The 20,806-nt window shown below is 46.0% G+C and overlaps 1 protein-coding gene across 6 annotated transcripts in view; it reads left to right on the top strand.

The window, feature by feature from the left end:
- Positions 1-20,806, top strand: part of RNF111 (ring finger protein 111) — a 768,201-nt gene that overhangs the window by 553,444 nt on the left and 193,951 nt on the right. For all 6 annotated transcript variants that reach the window (XM_069624380.1, XM_069624379.1, XM_069624378.1 and 3 more), the window contains one exon: positions 8,329-8,454. In XM_069624380.1, the coding sequence (XP_069480481.1) occupies positions 8,329-8,454 (126 nt within the window). The remainder of the gene's footprint in view (positions 1-8,328; positions 8,455-20,806) is intronic.

Below are 20,806 nucleotides of genomic sequence, written 5' to 3'. Positions count from 1 at the left end.
AAGGCAGAGGGAGCAGGTGTCCCAATTGGAAAGATCTCGGTTTTACAGGCGTTGAGGCAGAGATCATTGGAGGTGCACCAGGACTGGATGGCAGATAAGCGGTCAGGGATGATGGGGGTGCAAGAGGGTCAGCAGGGAGTCTGAAGAGCTGTGTCGTCTGCGTTACACGAAGTTGGAAGAGAAAAAGGAGATGAGGCATGCAAAGAGAGCAAGGTAGATATTAAAGAGCTGGGGGTGAGTATAGAGCCCTGAGGAACACCACTGGTGGAGAATGAAGTAAGAGAGGAGGGGCCCAGGATTACTTGGGAAGAATGGTTAGTGAGGAAAGAGGACAGCCAATCCAGTGCCCGATCCGAGATGCCAAGTGTATCATGTAGCCTTTATATCTGGTTGGAATCGTTACCTGTGTCAAATGCAGAGGAGAGATCGCGAAGGATAAGGCCAGCTAGGGAGTTGGAGTCTAGAGATGCGAACAGTTCACAGGTGTTCAGAAGAGCAGTTTCTGTGCCTTTGGATGCTTGGAATCCAGATTGATGGTCATGGAGGCCACCACAGTGGGTAGGGAATTGACCTTTGTGGCCATCTGGAGGCGTAGCACTGTGTTCCTGAGAGCCGACTGTATAGTCTGTCCAACTAAAACCTAATTTTGGCACTTTGGTAACCTGATCTCTTGTTCAGCAGTGATCTTTAGTATCAAAGTGCATTGTTCTCCAGCATATGTTCTGGCATGGATTCACATGCTCATGAATATTCTGTCATCTGGCTGGGAATCCTCAGTAAAAGAAAGTTTCACTTTAAAACTGTATTTCTCCTCTAAACCAATCACTGTCCTCTGGGTCCTGCTGCCCCATCCAATGACGGTCCTTTCCCTAATCCCTGCCTCTGGCAGCCATCTTCAGATTCTTACCACAGGCTTCAGTGTTGGGAGTCCTAGAGTTGCTTTCTGAGCTATTTGTACGTTTTTTCCAAAGTTTTTTAGCTGAAAGTTTCACCAGAGCCTGTGTGCTCTTTCCTCATCAACCAGCGACAGGGCTAGGTTGTCTTTGAAGTTTTGAGCCCCTCAAGGTCAAAGATTCATCGACGTTTCTGGAAGGCTGTCTTGGGCTGATTTCGCACCCTCCACCCATGACGGGGGAGAAAAAGGAGGGAAGGACCCTCTTCGGACCCTGCACCAAATTGGGCTACGATACATCTTCGTAGAGGACAAGCATCTACAATGTCTTTACTGCATGCAACCAAACCAAAGGAGGTAGAGTGCGAGATATGTCTGGGCTTCTCAAAGAAGACCACGAACAGGCATAGCAGGCTGGCTGCATTGGCTCAATTTGGTCAAGGCCCATGCTCCAAGCAGGGTCGTGCCTCACCCAGGACTGGCCAGCCCAAATTGCGGTCTGCCTCTGGGAAGAGATCCAAGTCCTTTGGGGTCACCCCATCCGTGGGGGTCCAAGATAAGGCCAAGAACTGCGTCTCTTTCCACCAGGTTCGCCGCTGATGCGGGTCCCAGGTTGGATAGGCTGCCATTAGTATCGCCTTCAGCCTATGTAGCCAGCCTGCCCTCAAGCTCCTCCTCAAAGAGGAAGTCATCCACCCTGGCCAAGTTACGGGAAAAATTAGATAAGACTAGGCCGGAGGAAGAGAAGAAGGCTGCACCGACCAAGCAGGTTCAACCAGCACAGCCAAAGTCTTCGACCACTACTGTGATGGTAGGAGCCGATCGTGCAAGGGTGGCCCCTACCTGCCTCCGAGGCACAACACTGCTGCCAAGGCAGCAGCAAAGACTGCAGGTGCCCCTGGGGTTTAGGGGGGAGGCACCCGGGATCCATTGTGCCCTTCACAACCAAGGTAGATATCCATGGACATCCTGTTGACTCTCCACACCCTGGTGACGGAGATCCAGCAGAGGTTGCCCACAGCAATGGCACCGGTGATGCCACAGGTCCCTGACTAGCCTCAGCGGAAGAATAGAAAGCGTCATCCGACGCCTCCATCAGCCTCCTCCACAGCGTCTGGCACCAACTCCACCAGCGGACACACACTGGTATAGTACGGTCACAGCCGCGACAGCCACGGGAACCGACGAAGATGAGAACTTCGTCACGACAGACTAATCACCACACCTGGACGCCCCTACTAGAGTCTCTCCACCTTACAAGGTGGGATAATTCCACTCTGATTTACAGGGCCTCCGAGCTGTTCCAGCTGGTGCCCGAGGTAGCCAGGGAAGAGGGCTTCTTCCATCGGCGACAAGAGTTCAAGAGGAAGACTATTCTGGTGATGCGCTTTCTGGACGACATTTGGCCTAGTCCTCATGAGCAACCTACGCACAGCTTCAACCAAGCCCGGACAGGTTGGAGAAGAAATCTAGGGTGCCGGATTCGGTCGTGTTGACTGCTGCAAGGAAACTCGGCTAACCCGGCTTTGTCGTCATCAATTTACACTGCGGCATCCACAATCAAAGAGGCTAATGCTCTTGCCATCTTGGCCCGATACAACCGGGAGCTTTGGTAAAAGCTGGCCCCGATCCTGGAATTCCTCCCTGACAAGAAGATTGAAGCCCATACCCTCTTTCAGGAAGGGGAGGTGGTGTCGGACCATGCCATTACGGTGGCAGTGGACATTGCCGACACAGGTTTCCGGCAGACGGGAAACTGAGTCTGCCTTCGTCGGCGGGGATGGATGAAGGCCACAAACCTTCGGCAGGACTGTCAGGTGAAGGTGCTGGACATGCCCTTCGACTGAGAATCTGTTCGGGAAGGCGGTGGATGAATCCCTTCAAGCCATATAGACTGATTCAACAGCATTGCTCGTCTTTTCGTTCCTCCACTGGTAAACCGGAGCTCCAGAGTCTGTTCCAGAAACTTTCTGGTAAGAAAAGACTAGGGTTGGACGCCCATCCCAGACCTGATGTCCCAGAAATTCAGGATGGCCACATTGCAGCACATGCTCGTTTTACTGGAGGAAGAGCACTTCTTGACGTTGTTGGGCCTAGAGGACGTGTACTTCCACGTCCTTATCCTCAGGAAATTCCCTACGGTTCATGGTGCAAGACCAGCACTACCAGTTCAAGGCCCTACCAGTTGGCTTGCAATCGGGCCCAAGAATTTTACGAAATGCCTGTCTCTGTGGTGGCCCATCTGCGTGTGCAGGGCATACATATATGGCCATACCTTTAGGTTTGCTGATACGTGCCCACTCGTGGAAGCTTGCCGACGAGCACACTGAGACCGTCCGACTACTGACAAAGCTGGGATTCTCTGTAAACTATCCAAAGTCCTGCTTGACGCCATCGCAAAACGCGCTGTTCCTCGACTCCAGACTCCACACACCGACTTTCCTGGCTTTGCCCTAGGAGAAGAGACTAGCAGCCATTCAAGGGAAGGTGCAATGTCTGTCTTCTGCGACGACGGCCACGGCGCAGGCCATCAAGTCATTGCTGGGCATGATGTTGTCATGCATCTACCTCGTCCATCTCTGAAGGTTGGAGATGCATGTTGGAATTCTTGGATGCATGTTGGATACAAGTGTCCGGGAGTTTTGCAGACAATATCCCCCTCGACAAGGGGTTCAGAGGGGCGATAGCATGGAGGGGGGTGCGCTCCCACATGGCTCAGGGGATGGGATATGATACACTGCCATACCAGGAGACTGTCACCATGGACACATCTCTGGAAGGTTGGGGGGGAGGGGCTCACACCGGATGACTACACGCACGAGGTCTGTCTCCTCCGGATAAAGAGGGTCTGCACATCAATGTCCTTGAGATACGGGCAGAGTTCCAGGCCCTTAAGTCTTTCCTCCCATCACTGATGGTGATGAGGATTTTCATTGATAACACTACCACAATGTTCTACTTCAGGAAGCAGGGCGGAACTCGTTGACCATCGCTCTCCAGGGAAGCTCGGGACTTGTGGCACTTGGCCATCGGCCAGAGGAGGTTCCTCGTCTCTCCACTTGGCAGGCATCGAGAACACCATTGCAGACTCCGTCAGCAGGGAACTGCACTCCTGCCACGAGTGGGAACTTCATCAGTGTTGGGCAAAGTTTGCATGCAGTACCCTCTGGGACTACTACACACAACTATGACTGTGTAAGCAAAACCAACCTTTGGTATATGTACCACACAGTTTTTGGTAGCGAGCTGAGCAGCCAGGTTTATCTCAAGAGGGAATGTGAGCTTGTCATGAGGTTACACAGAAGTCTTACAATTACAAGTATTCAAATAGACACTTATAGTCAAGGTTTCTTGGTAAAACACATATATTTTATTACAGTCAGAAAACTTTCACTAAAAGGAGGCAATCAATATCACACAACAATATCCTACAATACTTCACACTAACTGGTTCTGAAACATTTGAACTACTTTGAATGAGCAAAATGACATTCGGAGCATTTGAAGTAGAAGCAAAAAGGCATACGTTAATAAAACTAATAGTAGAGTTACTTTTAAACAGTGCAAATAGTTTGAGTTCACCAGAGGAGTTGGTCCAATGCAATAGGTAGGCCAAAGTCCATGGGCTAGAGTCTTGTATAGGTAAAAATGGTTCTGGTAAATAAACAGAAAAATCTTTGCCACGGTTCTCGGAAGTAGTTCTCAGAAGAAAGTTATGTCGGGTCACAAGCCGACTAGGCCTGCAAGATGCCAAAGTTTCATGCACTTTCGCAGTGAGAGGTAAGTTCTCTCTGTCAGGTTTTCACTGTACCTTATATTGAAGAAAAAGACGCAGCTGAAGACTTCTTTTCCTGGCAGTTCCTGCAGATCTCACTGTTCCTGAGCCTCAGTCATGGGGACAAGAGGGATGACATCGGGGGACTCCTGCACTGCACGGGGACTGGTCACAAAGCTGGCAATTCTTCGATTCCGGTAGCTGTCTTCAAGCACAAAAACTGGTGTCCTTCTTCCTGGCTATTGCGTTTCCTGCAGCACTCTGAGGAAAATACAACCAGCTCTGAGAATGGTTTCCAGATGGCTTATGAGTTAATTGGTCACACCAACTCATAAGAAGTCGTCCTTGAAGGGCTTCTCTGTTGAGATGAACTTGGCGATTCAGACCTGCAGCAGGGCTTCACCGGGCAAACCAACAGTCCAGGAGTTGCAGCAGCCGTCCTCTTCCAGCTCGTCTTCGGTTCTTTCGTTCCAGTGGTTGACTCTGCCTTCCAAGCCAAGAGACTCTCCTTTTAAAGTTTCCTCCCATTCATTCCAGTCATGCTGTCACTCACCCAGCAGGGTGGCTGTCCTTGCCGGACAGTCAGCCAGCCAATCACGCCAGAGTGCATTTGGGTATCCTAGTAGACTAAGTACAGGGGGTTTTGGGAACCTCCCTCACTTCCTGCCCACCCCAAACACTCTGGCGCCAGAGGCGATCTTCAGTCCTGAAGCCCATCAAAGGCGTAGGAACATAAGGACCGAACCTAGTTTGGCGCGCAGAGACAAACTCTAGAAGGACCTTTCTAAAAAGAAATGGCAAAAAAAGACCGGGACCCGTTTAAACAAAGGAGGCTCAGACGCCATGTTGAAAAACATGACTACTGCGATTTAACGCTACCGTTGTTCGCTGTCGGGGAAAAATCATGGTAGTTCGCTGTAAAACCACTGTCACCAGCCATTTCGATAGGAAAGTGTAGCATTTGACTGCTACATCAGTATCTAGACACAGGGGATACTAGGTAACCCCTCCAGCACTCTTTTGTAAGATAGTGTGTGCTGGGTCTGGGAATTTAAAAAGACTAGTAAAGTCAATTTAACTTTACTTTCTCTGGGAAACAGTAGTTTATCCCAGAGAAGGTATTTAAACCTTGGGACAGCCTGAAAAGGATTCCCTGTGTCATTGCACTGAGGCTGCTGTGTGACACAAATGAAAAGAGAATGCCTATGGAGTTGTCTAAAGCTCCATAACCAATGAAAACACGAGTAAAACACACAGATTTGAAAGTTTAAAGTCCCAAAGTTTAGCAAAAGTGCTGGCAGGCTCTAAGGTGGGAGGAATTGGCACATATATGAAAATGATCCCGAACAATCAGGATCGGGTGGACCGCCTGTTCAAATGGGGCAGACCCCCGATCGATCTCTTTGCCACAGCAGCAAACTCCAAATGCCAGAAGTTTGCCAGTAGATTCCACCAACCGAGGGGATGTTTTATCCTTCCTGTGGGAAGGTCTGTTTCTGTACGCCAAACCCCCTTCCCCCCTTTTGCTCACCTGCTACGTGTCATCAACACACTGTGTAGATGCAAGATGATACTTGTCGCCCTGGCGTGGCTGAGATGGATTCGGTATCTGGACTCACTCATCCAATCAGCGTCACCTCCAGTCAAGTTGCCCATACTTCCAGATTGCCAGTGAGGGAGTTGCAATCCTTCATCATGACCCAGGATCGCTTAACCTGAAGGCCTGGCTCTTGCAGCTTTTGTCTGTGGAGCCTGAGAGTTGCCAGCAGACTGCAAGGAAGTCCTCACCAAAGCCAGTGCATCATCATCTAAAGTGCTACGGCCATAAGTGGCAGCGTCTTGCTACGTGGTGCGGGTCACAGAAGATTACCCCTCTGAGGGTCACAGATCCTTACATACTTGCTGTCTTTGGCAAAAGCTGGACTGGCTCACGCATCCATCAAGGTACACCTGGTGACCATCTCACGCTACACCAGATCCCCCGGAAGATCCTCGCTGTGTTCTGACTAGTCAAGGAGTGCCTCAAGGGGCTTTTCCCTTCTTTCCCTCCGGTGAAGGCTCCTGCCCCGGCATGGGAACTAAACGTGGTTCTGATGAGGCTCATGGGGGCACCTTTCGCACCTATTCATCAAGCCCCAATCCAGTTTCTCTCGTGGAAAACTGCTTTCCTCATGGCCATCCCCTCTGCCAGACGTGTGGGTGAGATCCAGGCTCTGCTGCGGACTCGCCCCTTGTTCAAGCTGAAGGTTTAGTCGGAATTCCACTTTAACAAGCCTTTGGTGTTTGTTACTTGTTTTCTTCCCAAAACCTTTGTTGTGGGCGGAGAGGACCTTGCATTCGCTGGATGTTTCTCGTGCCTTGAAGTTTTACATGGCACACAGAGTTTTCGGAAAACTTTGCAATTGTGTTTGAGCTTTGGACCTGTGAATTATGGGAATGCTTTATCCAAGGCTTCATCTCAAGATGGCTTTCCGGCAAAATAATGCACTGTCATCGGCTGGCTAACCAGCCTCTGCCAGACTGCGTGACAGCCCACAACAATGGCGTTCCTTTCTGGTGTGCCCCGGCTCACCATCTGCAGGGCTGCGACGTGGAGGTCCACGCATATCTTCACAAGGGTCTACTGCATCGACAGAGATTCCAGGGAGGAGTCCACTCTCGGCCAGGCAGTGCTACGCAACCTGTTCGCCTGAGAGGAGTCTGTTCCAGGGTTATGTGTTAATTACCTCTGTTGAGCCTTGCCACCTCCCATGGTTGTGTAATGTGTACTGCTTTGTATTGGTGATTCATGAGCATGTGAATCCATGCCAGACACCATGTTGGAGAAAGAAAGTTACTTTTTATTATTCTCCAGCATGGGTCTAGCATGGATTCACATGCAAACCCTCCCTCTGGGCCCCTCTGTGGCTCTTCGAGGTCCTTCTACTACGTGCTTACCAAATCTGAAGATGGCTGCCATAGGCGGGGCTGAGGCAGAGCACTGTCATTGGATGGGGCAGTATGACCCAGAGAATGGTGATTGGTTTAGGGCAGAAATACAGCTTTCAAGCTAAAGTGACTGAGAATATTAATGAGCATGTGAATCCATGCCAGACCCATGCTGGAGAACAATAGTTACAGGTAAGTAACTTGTTGCATATATTTAATAAAGGAAACATGGCCTTTGAAAAAGTAAACACATTTTAGTGCCCATGAAGGCTGTAAAGAGAAATTACTCGCCCTGCAGTAGCTCTCTAGCCTTAAACCCTCTTCTGATGTCCTTCCTTGCCATCTCCTGCTTTGCTACAACCATAGTTTTGTTTCTTGGAGAATATTCAGAATTGTCTGACCTGTGTGGGGTATGTGAAAGTGGAAACCTGTGGACCAGGCCAGTTCACTGCTATGAACTTAGTGCACGTTTGATCCAATCTTTTTGATGGAAGACAGTTGTAAAGTTTGGTAGAAGACAGCCTAGTTGGCTAACATAACTAGAATTACATCCAAGCATGTAACTTTGCCTGTTTTGCATGCACTGTCCCAGTCAAGGCACAACCTCAAAGTTCTAGAATAAAGTATTGTTCTTTTCTTAACTAGAATTTGTACTGAGTGAAGTTTATTCTTAGCTTGATCAAATAAAAATGTTCTTCTGCCTACTCTATTACTAATAATGTTTTCTTTACAGTCGTGCTCATGAACGCCCACCACCTCATCCTCATAGAATGCATCCCAACTACGGGCATGGGCACCATATTCAGGTTCCTCAAACAATGTCCTCACACGCTCGACAAGCCGCAGAGAGAGCTGCATGGTGAGTAACCTCCTTTAGTTTAGTTGCCGAGAAGTTGAATGTACCATGCAATATAGAATGTGTCCTTATGCAGATGGAAAACTGCTCATTATTCCCAGGAGCAATGTGAACATTTCATTACATGGCCTGGACTATTCAACAGATCTAAGGTGCCGTATTGTGGATGAACTACTCTATTTTCTTTGAGATCTTACCCTCAACAAGCCTTCAATGTATACGCCTCCTCGTTTGTGTCCTATCCCTGGTGAATTTGCTCATTGCCATGTTCCAGGCAGATTTGAGCTATCAATATGTTCATTGCTAGCATACATATGATGGTTTACACGGTAGATCTCTCCTTATCCCCTCACAATGGCTTAGTGATGCTGGTGCAACAAGACTGGTACAATTGGGTCACTTGACAGCAAAGGACATGCTTAAAATCAAATTAAGGACCTTTTAACACTTCCATTGGTCCCTGGAAGTAGTAGCTGCTCATCTAAGAAGCTGTTGAACAGTCTACCCCTGGCCATGCTGTTGACCTTTACAGGACCCTTCTGACTATCTAGAGTTTATATTGAGCTTATGTTAGTGTTCATGTTCTTTCCATGATGCCATCGCAGTAGTTCCCACTTAAAGGTTATATTTTGTAATGCACTGATTGGTACCAGAGAGAGAAAATATGTCCTGCCTTTACCGTAGAATATTGCCTATGACATTGGTAGTGTCCTTGGACAGTGGATTACTGCAGTAGTCATTATGCCACCCTTGTACAATTGTAAAGCTGCACGTTATAACAAACCACGTAAACCAAGCTAGTCACTGTTGTCCAATGCAGAATCCCATCACAACATGTCTCAAAGCTCAGTTGGCTCGTCATGAGAAACAAAAGCCTATTTAACACTTCTTTGCCCTTGAACCTGCCTACAAAACTCCATCAGATGCTTCACTGACAAATAGTCTCCTTCCAGCCTGCACCAGAATTTAAGGTTTGCACCTCTCCATTTCATCCATATCCCTTGCTACTTCTGCTTTACCCCCCTTCTCCCTGTGTTAGGTAAGCATTGATGCACTGTGAGACTACACAACACTTATCTGCTTGGTATTGGGTAACCCACCTTTTGATATGATATAGGTCTGTACTACACTTGTTGGTAGTGTGACTGAGCAGCCAGGCCTATGTCAAGAGGGGTTAATGTGAACTGTCCAGCTGCACAAATCCCTAAATACAAGTAACACTTTCACTCAAGGTTTCCGTTATAGTTATTTATTTTAACATCCATTTTTAAATGTGTTCTTTAAAAAGCAATTCATGTAACAATGTGTAAATATACTTAAAATTACTTTTCAGAATCAAGACAAGTTAGTGGATACTCTTTGGATCTGCTTCTTACCTAATTCCTAAAACCTGAGGTAACTTCAGTCACAAGAAGAATAATGGCCTTTATATATCACACTAGTTATACTTTGCAGATCCTGAGGATGCAGAAAGGAAAGGTTTTAGGAAAGAAAAGTTTTAATCAGGTGCCCGGTAATTGTGAGGACAAATACATCTTCCAATGAAGTCTAAACCAGCCTTTCCCAGCAGTAACAGTTCACAAGCTACCATCTATGAGGGACAAACAATATCAAAGCAATGGACTAGAGTCTCAGGGAGCCAGGACAGCCAGAGTCAATTGAAACAGTCTGTGGGGCGGAGGCACTTTTTGGATCAGAAAGTCTTGCACAAAGTTAGAGAGTTTGTAGAAAATCATGTGTGGGGTCACAAGCTGTTAAGCCTGTGAAGAGAGTTGGAATCGACTCTAAAAGATAAGGCACTACAATTCCCAACTGAGGAAAGCACAGCTAAAAGAGAGTGACGTAAGTACCCAAAGGCTAAACAGTACCTCTGGTTTGAAGAAGAGTGGTCCAGCTGGATTCTGTCTTGCTACAGCGCTGCAGACCCCGTGTTCCTGAGCCTGTTGTTTGGACAAGAGGGAGGACGCTTGGAGGGTGTACTTGGGAGGTCATCGGCAGCTACAGGCTCTTTTCGTTTCAGCGGCACTTCGCGGTTTCAGCGCTTCGTAAACGGCACCGTCGTAGATTTCGGCTACAAGTTGGGCTTCCTAGTGAGGGTAACATAAAGAATGTAGGATAAGGGTCTACTAGGTAATCCCCCAGCACATAAGATGGTGTGTGCTGGACTTACTAAGCTATGGTCCAACTTAAAAACGATGCACTTGATCTGGTGTTCCTCTCCCTGGCAGTCTGTTCGTGCAGCAGCAATGTAAGTCCAGCCAGCTCTGAGAGGATGACCAGACGAGCTCAGTTTGGGGTTGATTTTCCCATCAACCCAAGGGGAGAAGTCGTCCAATCCAGGGCTTCTTTAGTTGAGGCGAATTCAGAGCTTCAGCAGTGCAGCAGGGCTTCACTGGGCAAACCAATGGTCCAGGAATTGCCAAGAGTCTCCTTGCATTGGGAAGGATGGGGGGGTTGAGGGGGTGGGGGGGTTAAAAGTGCTTATGTTGGGGGGAATTTTCAGTTTAGTGCTAAATTGCTCCCACCTTGAGACCCCCAGCTCTTTTGCAGGACTTTGCGATTTTTACCTTTTTAATTTCTATGTGTTTTCTGTGTTCTTTTCTTTTGGTCGTGGAGTCTGACAAACTCCATAGGCATCATCTTTTACATTGTCACACAGCACCTTCAGTTCAGTGCCACAGGGAAGTCTTTCAGATTTCCCAAAGGTTTGAATACCTTCTCTTGGATAAACTACTGTTTCCCAGAGCAGCAAAGTGAAATTGACTTGACTTACATTTGTAACTTTCTAGACCCAGTGCACACCATCTTACGATATGGTGCTGGAGGGGTTACTTAGTATCCCCTTTGTCTAGCTTCTCATGTAAGATTTTTACGTTAGCCTTTCCTCACTGAATGGCTGGTGGCAGTGGTTTACGTTTTACTACCATTATGGGATTTTACTGCGGGCTGCGTTCGCAGCAACGGTAAAGCACCCATGGGTGCCATTTTTTTCTCAAAATGGCCCCGGTTTCTTTTTTCACCATTTCTTTGTGGAAAGGTCCTTCTTGAGATTTAATCTGCACGCCAAACTAGGTTTGGTCCCTTTGTTCATTTTGCCTTTGGCTGGATTCGCGAGTGAAGCACGCCTCTGGATCCAGGGTGTCTGGCAGGGGCAGGAAGCAAGGGAGGTCCCCGAAACTCTGTGTGCTTTGTCTCCTAGGAGACAAGAATGCACTCTTAGGTGATTGGCCGGCTGCCTGTCCGGCAAGGACAGCCACCCTGCTGGGTGACAGACAGCTGGGCTGGAATTAATGGGAGCAAGCTGCATAAAAGGTGAGGCTTTTTGGCTTGGAAGTGAGTCAACCACTGGACGAAGGAATCCGAAGAACTTGAAGAGGACGCCTGCTGCAACTCCTGGACCGTTGGTTTGCCCGGTGAAGCACTGCTGCTTTGCTGAAACTCCAAATTCGAATCGACAGAGAAGCCCCTGCAAGGACGACTTCTCCCTTTGAGTTGGTGGGACCAATCAATTTGACACTAAGCCACCCGGATACCATTCTCAGAGCTGGTTGTATTTTCCTCAGAGTGCTGCAGGAAACCGAATAACCAGGGAGAGGGACACCAGCTTGGATGCTTGACTACAGCTACTGTAATTGTAGATTTGCCAGTTGCCAGCTCTTTGACCAGTCCCATTTCAGGAGTCCCCGGGTGCCCTCCCTCTTGTCCCCACAACTGAGGCCCAGAAACAGCGAGATCTGCAGGGAGTGCCAGGAACAGAGGTCACCAGCAGCATCTTTTTCTTCATTTGTAAAGGTACTGTAAAACCAGACAAAGTACCTGCCTCTCGCTGTGAAGGTGCTTGAAACTTTCCCAACTCACACTCCCAATCAGCTTGTGACCCAACCTATGATTCTTTCTACTACAAACTATTCCTAAGAACTTTTGCAGAGGCTTTTCCGTTTGTCTACCAGAACTGCTTTATCCTATCCAACACTTTAGCTCATTGACTTTGGCCTAGCCAATTGAATTGAGACTTCTGGTGAACTCTAAATATCTGCACTGCCTAAGAAATAACTGTATTCTTTCTATGTTCTGATAACCTATGCCTTTTTGCTCCTCCTTCACAGTATTCTGAATGCCAAAGGAACTTGGAGTGTGCAGTACTGAAGTATATTTGTGTGTGATTATATTGCCGCCGCCTTATGAATGTTTTATAACTGACAGTTAAATAAATGAATAAGTATTTAACAAAGAAACATTGAGTGTAAGAGTTTATTTGAACACCTGTGATTGTAGACCTCTGTGTAACCTCATTACAGCTCACATTCCCTCTTGAGATAAGCCTGGTTGCTTAGCTCCGCTACCAAAAACTGTGCAGTACAGACTTTGGTATAAGGTTGGTTTTGCTTACACCTGTAGTCATAGTTGTGTAGTGGTCCCAAAGGGTACTGCATAAAAACTTGAACTAACACATGCTTATACCAAAGGTTGGGTAAACTATTGCCAGGAGGCTGGTGCAGTCTCCCACAGGGTACTGCATACAATATTGCCCAAGACCTATAAAACAAAATATGTGTTTTAAAAGTGACTTACTTGTAAAAGAGTTGGTTGATAACTGTAACTCTAAGAGTGAATAGTTGCAAAAGTTGTTACCTTGGATGTGTGATGCGCTATTCTTAAGTATGGTTAACATCTTTCTTTCCTTTGAAACCGTTTTGCTATTCTAATAGAAAGTAGATGTGAAGGTATAATACTCACCTGTGATTAGGTTGTGCCTCTTCCCAAAAGTAATGTGTTGGTTTCACCGGTTCATGCCTGTTAGGATAATTGTGTGAGTGTCCCTAAAATGGGTCTTTTTTCCCCTGACTTGCTGCTAGCCTGTCCAGAATAAGTCTGTATTAGGTTGTTGCCTACATAGAATAACTGAGTCATTCAGTAAAATGTAACATTGGGGTTTGCTTTCCCTGTGCTGTTTAGACAGAGTCTTTGGTTCTAACTGTCCCTCATAAGTCATACTAAGTGTGAGGACATTTTTGTGTCGATGGGATCCAGTCAGTGGCGCTGTGAGGCTTGAGGAGAGTAGATTGGGTCTCTGGCGTGATCTAGTGCCTAGGTGGGTATTTCTTGTAAGGGTGGATGCAGGCCGGGAGTGGGGAATAGGGCTTGCGAGACACCTGCTAAGTCTTTTGTTCCTTTAAGTGGTAGCATGCGGCGAAGTGGTGGGGAGCAGGTCAACGCTATTAAGCATGGCAGACTGAAGTTTGTGCATATCGGGTGTTTGCAGCTGGCTGCTGACTTTTCGGCATCTTGGCGTGTTTAGTGAGGTTGGCTTGGGAGGTTGGGCTGGTTTGGGGTGGGTGGACGGGTAGCTCTTGGTTTGTGCCATGGTGCATTTTAGGCAGGACCATGTGCCAGTGTGGCATTGCTGGTGTATACCCAGGTGTATATTTTTATTAGTAGCAGGGTGTCGTTGGAAGTGCAAGGCTTGGAGTTTGTGGCTGTTATGAGGCGCGATGGCTTGTTGAGGCTGTGGTTGGGTGGTTTTTGGGTCCCTGAGTGGATCTTGGTGCTTGTACAGATCTCCTACTGGCCAATCAGCACCATGGTGTGCTACTGGTGTGTTTGGCATGGCGATGCTGCATTCCGTGTTGGCCATCTTAAAAGGGAAAATCTCTTTACGTGGAGTGTTGTCGGGTACTTTGAGCTGACTGCTGAGGTCCTTTTCTGGACATCCAGTGCAGCAGAGCTGCAGAGAGGTTAGTCTGCAGCCTTGTGTCGTGGCCTTTGGTCGAGGCCAGCTGCACCATCCGGCTATGGGTGGGTGGCTCGCCTTGAGCTCAGACTTGCCAATCGGCACCATGGTGTGCTACTGGAGTGTATGCTAATGTTAGTTATATGTTTTGTGTATGTCTGTGTAGTTTGGCTAGCCCTAGCCTATAGGGTTTGAAGCACCACACAAAGCCATCACAGATCAGCTAGTCCAACAGGGCTTTACGGGGCCATGTGCAGAAAGGGATGCTGTGCCTCTTTGGGGGGAGTCTTTGGATCTTCGGTCGTCTAGTCTTCTAGCCATGATACTTTGCTCCAACAGTGATCTCCAGAATGGATGCAGGAGTAGTCTTATCCAAGATTCTGGCTGGAAGCAAGTTGAAGCCCACCAATGGTAAGGATCTGCACCATTCAAACAGCCAGCAGTGGTCCAAACTGGGACCACTGTGCAGTTTCACTCGGGTTCCACACCCCAGACTCTTGTGTGTCACGGATGTGATGTGGTACCAGACAGTTCCACCCCCCTCCCAGGAAGAGGCCAAACAATATGCCCAAAGAACGAGCAAAAATCGTGGCATGGCCATTTCAGGGCACTAGGAAAACTGCAAAAGGCGAGGTCTCATGGAACTGGACTAGTATTCAATATTTCATATTCAAGACTCATAAAAGAATAGTGCGATGGGTCAGTCGTATTGTAAAAAGTATTTCTTTATTATAATACATTAAAGTTTATTTAAAAATGTCATTGAATTATTACATATATACCAGTGATACTAAAAACCATAAATGTTTCTCACATGTACCTGAAGACATCTGACAATATATACACTGCAAAAAATTCCAATTATATTGTGTACAACAGTGACTAAAGGCAAAAGTTCCATTCACCTTGATCTAAAACAGTTCTTTGTAGCATCTAATTTCACTGCAGTGTTTAATTTCAAGTTTGGGTCAACTAGAGGTATTCTAGAGAAGTAGAACCAATACTAATCTAATAATTAATAACTGAATATCCCTGTATGCTTAGTTTTGACAAGGCCATCTAGTTCTAAATAAAAACTGATGTTCGTCTTCTCAGCCAGTCGATGAGTTACAACAGGAATCGTCCGTCCAGGTATCCTTGCATCTGTCATCTCCCAGCAACTGTGCAAACAAAGCACCGATGTATAACTCAAATTTCAAACTGACCCGAGTTCATACAACATTATGGACTAATTTTCTTAATGTAAGGCAACACAATTGGCACAGCAATCTCCCTGTGTCCATTAACCCTTTTGTGTTGTCGAGCTCCCTGGGTTTCTAGATGGCACCGTTAAGTCACTTTTTTTCTTTTGTACGTTTACCTAAACATTATGTTGTAGTTGTCAATATATTGTAGATACAGTGAGGGATGTTGGCTACGGGTTAAACATCTGCTTCCTGTCACATAGGCTATAAATGTGTCCACATCTCGCGGAGTATAGGAAGTAGTGGCATCGGCTGAATATCGCAAGTTTACTCAGTATATATATATGCATGTGTCGCTGCAGCTTGTTAGACAAAGTAATTGACGGCAATGCCCGAAAACAATGGTGCAGTCGTTTCTTCCCACGTGCATGCCAGCGTTCGTCACCCAGTGCGGCTAACACTGATTCGCTACGATACTCTCATTAAAAAAAATTAAAGGGCCATGATGCACAGGAGGGACACACTATCTACCTAGCATACTCTGATGTATCATAGCCACTGAAAAAGGACTATGAAGTGTATGCATGTCAATAGAAAGAGGACTGGTTGTACTGGCTTTGAAACTGGGAAATCGAAATGCCAAAGCACGGCCTAAGAACAAACCAAGATCTTCACAAGAACAACAAACAAAATTCCAACATTTGTTTTTTTTTTTTTATATATAAACATGCAAACTCCTTATAAACCAAATGGTCACACTTCCAATGAGCAAGACTAGAAAAGGGAGGGGGCAGGACGTTCCTAGCACCACACATCACACTCGTGCCTATTCATTTGCCTGAACTATTCTAGTGGTGATGTGCAGGGGGCAGAAACAACACTGAGTGAGCCCAAGACTGGTCTGTGCCAATTGAAAGGCAAAGATAACATACTTTCATTAGCAAATTGGCAATGTTATACGCAATGTAGCCATTCTTCTTGTTGGTTCAAGCCGTTATGGTATCTTTGGCTATGGTACATCCACCACTGTTCTCTTTAAGACAGTCTGGTCAATGTACCCAGTGCAACCCTCGCCCAAATGCATCCAATGGCCCACCACTTTAGTTCTTCAAGTATGGTTATGTTCCAAGAGATTGGCTACCAAGAGTGATGTCATATTCCTTGTGGCAGTCTTGGACTTGTGTTCTGTTCTGTTAGACAGCCCTCAATAATGATCCTTTGTATTCATACAAGGGCATGTGATTGTGTATGTAACATTTTTGCTATTGCAGGTAGGGTGATGTCTTAAGAGTCCATGATTTTTGATTGATCAGTACCGAAGTACACGCTATAGTGGATTCATAGTGCTACCACATGGAAAATTGCCAATTACTCGTTTTAAACCCCTAATGGATGTCATCGTAGGCGGTTTTCTTTCTATTAGTCTATCTGCTCATGAAAAACAATTTTTCAAATGTCTTCCCTTTTTTAAAAGCATATATGGAACGTTCAAGCTGTGGATTGTTCAGTTGTAACAACTGCCAGTGTCTGGATATCACCTTTTGAATCTCATTGTGATGAGTGTTAAATGTCATTGCACATACTAGTCTGGAATTATTAATGTTATCTTTACTTTTTTTTGGACAATACATTTTCCCATGTTGGTTTCTGGCTCTTTTTTTCGATTGTCTAAGCAAATTGTGGGGAATTCCTCTATTCAACAGTCTGGCATGTATTATGTTAAATTGAGTAACGAAATCCTCAATTTTTGTGCAATTGAGCCTCGCCCTCCAAAATTGACCACAAAGTAAAGCTTAGGAGTGAAAACTGTCATATCTTAAGATGGTGTTTGTCCGTTTCCTTACAAAACAAGTTGACTAGATGTTCATTCTGTTTATATGAACAAATCTAAGAATGCTATTTATCTGCTTGCATGGTAAATGTTAAGTTGGAATTCAAAGCATGTATCCATTATAGGAATTGGTCATAATTAACTTTTTCATTGTCCCAAACTATAATAATGTTGTCAATGTAGCGTTTATAAAACTTAGGGGCAGATTTGTATGGGTTCATTTAGTTAGATGTTCAGCTGTTCGAACTTCCCTTGATTTGCATATAATAGGTTGCCTTGAAAAGGAAGACCTTTTTTGTCAATGCCACTTCTGATCTAGGAAGTCACGTTAGTAGCCAGTAAACAAAAAAGTGCACAATAGAAATAAAACCAATTGAAAAAATATAATTGCTGCCACTGGCTTGTTTTTAGGCATTGATGATTCACGGGAACTAATCACTTCCACTTCTTCCCAGGGGGAGCCCTTCCCTGTGAGACTAGAGAGGTGAGGCCGCTCTCCAGTAGACCCCCTAAGGGTGGCGAAAAGACGGACCTCACTGGGAGATCTTATCCCCACAAGGGCAGGGACTTTGTTGCGTGAAGGAACTCCCTAACCCCTTTTCCCTTGAGACCAAGTCCTCATTAAAAATCCCTGATAACACTCTGGTGTGTTAGGGTAATGTCTCTTCCGCATTTGATCCACAAATTAATGACTGAAACGAAAAGCCAAATAAACGTAGAAAAGAAGAGTAATAGGTTGCCTTACCATAGTACATTTCAAGAAGTTGCTCTAGAGCATTGGAGTGCACATAGAGGTGTCTAGGGCAACCCCCTCTTAGCACAGACACAAAACATTGCTTGCGTCCCTTTCTCAAGTCCGTTATAAGGTCTCACTTGTCAGTTGTTAATCTGCTGCTTCAATAACACTAGTTACTGCAAGAAATCCACACAAACTCTTCACAATTCGCTGCTTGTTACAACTTCAAGCCCTCTCCAAACTGCCTTTAGCTGGGGTTGCGTTATTGGACTTAAAGTACTTACTAGGCGAAGTAACAGTCTCTAGAACCTTGAACTAAGCTCATGTTAGCCTAACTAATAATTTTCATCCTTTTAAGTGACTTATTATGTGTTTGCAGAGTAAATGCATTGCTGTTTAAAGCGTTGAAAACTGCATAAGTGCGCATCAACCGATAATGCAATAGCATTGTCTTTTCCTGTTAGGGGAAATTCTCAAAAATGTGCCAATTCCCTCCACCTAAGAGACCCCCAGCAACTTTGCTGGATTTTGAGGTCTTGATTTATTTAACCTGGAGAGAGAGACCCTTTTTCCCACACTTTCATGTATTTTAATATGATTTCTGAGCTTTGTTTGTTTTGGTTATGGAGCCTGATAAACTCCATAGGCATCATCTTTTCATTGTCACACAGCACCTTCAGTGCAGTGGCACAGGGAAGTCTGTTCGATTTTCCAAAGGTTTAAATACCTTCTCTGGGATAAACTGTTTCCCAGAGCAGTGAAGTGAAATTGACTTTACTTACATTTGTAACTTTATAGACCCAGCGCACACATTATCTTACAATGGGGTGCTGGAGGGGTTACCTAGTATCCCCTTTGTCTAGCTTCTCATGTAACATTTTTGTTACCCTTTCCTCATTGAATGGCTGGTGGCAGTGATTTCGTTTTAACATAGTGTGCGTTTACCACGGGCTGCGTTCGCAGCTGCAGTAAAGCACCCACAACTGCCATTTTTGTCAATATGGCCCCAGTCTTTTTTTGTGATTTCTTTGTGGAAAGGACCTTCTTGAGACAGGTTTGGTCCCATTGTTTGCTCTGCCTTTGGCGGGGTTCACGAGTGAAGCCTGCCTCTGGCTCCAGGTTGTCTGGGATAGGCAGGAAGTGAGGGAGGGAGGTGCCCGAAACTCCCTGTGCTTAGTCTCCTAGGGGACCCAAATGCACTCTGTAGTGATTGGCTGGCCGACTGTCCGGCAAGGACAGCCACCCTGCTGGGTAACTGACAGCTAGGCCGGAATGAAACAGAGAGAACTGAATAAAAGGCGAGGCTTTTGGCTTTGAAGGGAGAGTCGACCACTGGACAAAGGAACAGAAGAAGAACTTGAAGAGGACGCCTGCTGCAACTCCTGGACCATTGGTTTGCCCGGTGAAGCCCTGCTGCTGTGCTGAAACTCCAAATTCGTATCGACGGAGAAGCCCCTGCAAGGACGACTTCTCCCCTTGAGTTGGTGGGACCAATCAACTCCAAAGTAAGCCACCTGGACATCCATCTCGGAGCTGGTTGAATTTCCACAGAGTTGCTGCTGGATTCCGTATAGCCAGGGAGAGGAACACCAGATTGTGTGCGTTGCTTATAAGCTGGCCTAGAGCTCAAGGAAGATCCTCCAGACTACCAGAAAGCAGGACTAATCGAGCCTGAGCCCCCTCAACAGAGTGGGGGACCCCAGAAGCAAGGCAAGTCCCTCTCGACAGCCAGGAACCGTTGTGTTGCTATTTGCGGTAGACTCGAGGAGCTGAAACACTGAACAGCCACTGATTTGAAGATTGCCGGTTGCGAGCGGTGACCGTCCCATTAGAGTGCAGGAGTCCCCAGAAGTCCTCCCTCTTGTCCCCACGACTGAGGCCCAGGAGCAGTGAGATCTGTTCCTGTGCAGCTCTGCAGACGTCATCATCTGCACTTTTTCTTCCATTCAAAGCTACTATAACAAAGTCTGAGAGAACTTACCTCTTGCTGTAGAGTTGCTTGCATCTTCTACTACTCACGTCTAATGGCTTATGGCACTACATTTGATTCTTCTTTTCTTCGAAGACTTCTAAAACATTGTGCAAAAACGTTTCTACTTACCTATCAGAAGTGCTTCATCCTATTTAAGACTTTTGCCCATTGACTTTGGCCTAGCCTGTCCTACTGAATTGCATCCCCACAGCAGAGTCAAAGTGCTTGCCTGCTTAAGAATATTTGTGGTCTCTTGTTCTAATAATCTTTTCCTTTTACCAACTTATAACCGTATTCTAAATGCACAGAGTAAGATATTAATGTCCCCAGCACCCTAGCTATTGAAGTCAACCGAGGGTGTAGGTTGTGTCTGTGGTCCATCCCAAAAGTTTTTTTACTGATTTAGAAACTGAGTGTACAGTATTGAAGTGTATTTGTGTTACTATTATATTGCTCCCTTCTGAAGTAGGCTTATTCTATCTGACAAATTAATAATTGTTTATTCAAGAAACCTTGAGTGTAAGTTTATTTGAATACTTGTCACAATCTTTGTGCAACTCCCTTACAGCTCACATTGACCCCTCTTGAGATGAGCCTGGCTGCTCAACACTGTACCAAAACTGTGTAGTACAAGCTTATACCAAAGGATGGCTTTCCTAGACATGTAGTCAGAGTTGTTTGTAGTGTTCCCAGAGGGTATGCATACAAACTTTGCCAAACATTTCGAACAAACACTAAAGTGCCCTTTGAAGTGTATTATGAAGTATTCCGAAGTGTTATAGTATAAACGTCTAAAGTATTTAAAGTGATTCTGGTGTGAATATAATATATACTTTTAAATAACTTGGAAGTGTAAGTGCTTATTTTCTGTGTCTAACTAGATTCAGTGTAGTTACGTAAA

This window comes from Ambystoma mexicanum, chromosome 11 (assembly GCF_040938575.1).
Source record: "Ambystoma mexicanum isolate Mex_15411 chromosome 11, UKY_AmexF1_1, whole genome shotgun sequence".
Taxonomy (NCBI): domain Eukaryota; kingdom Metazoa; phylum Chordata; class Amphibia; order Caudata; family Ambystomatidae; genus Ambystoma; species Ambystoma mexicanum.
This window is presented reverse-complemented; position numbering and strand designations above follow the sequence as displayed.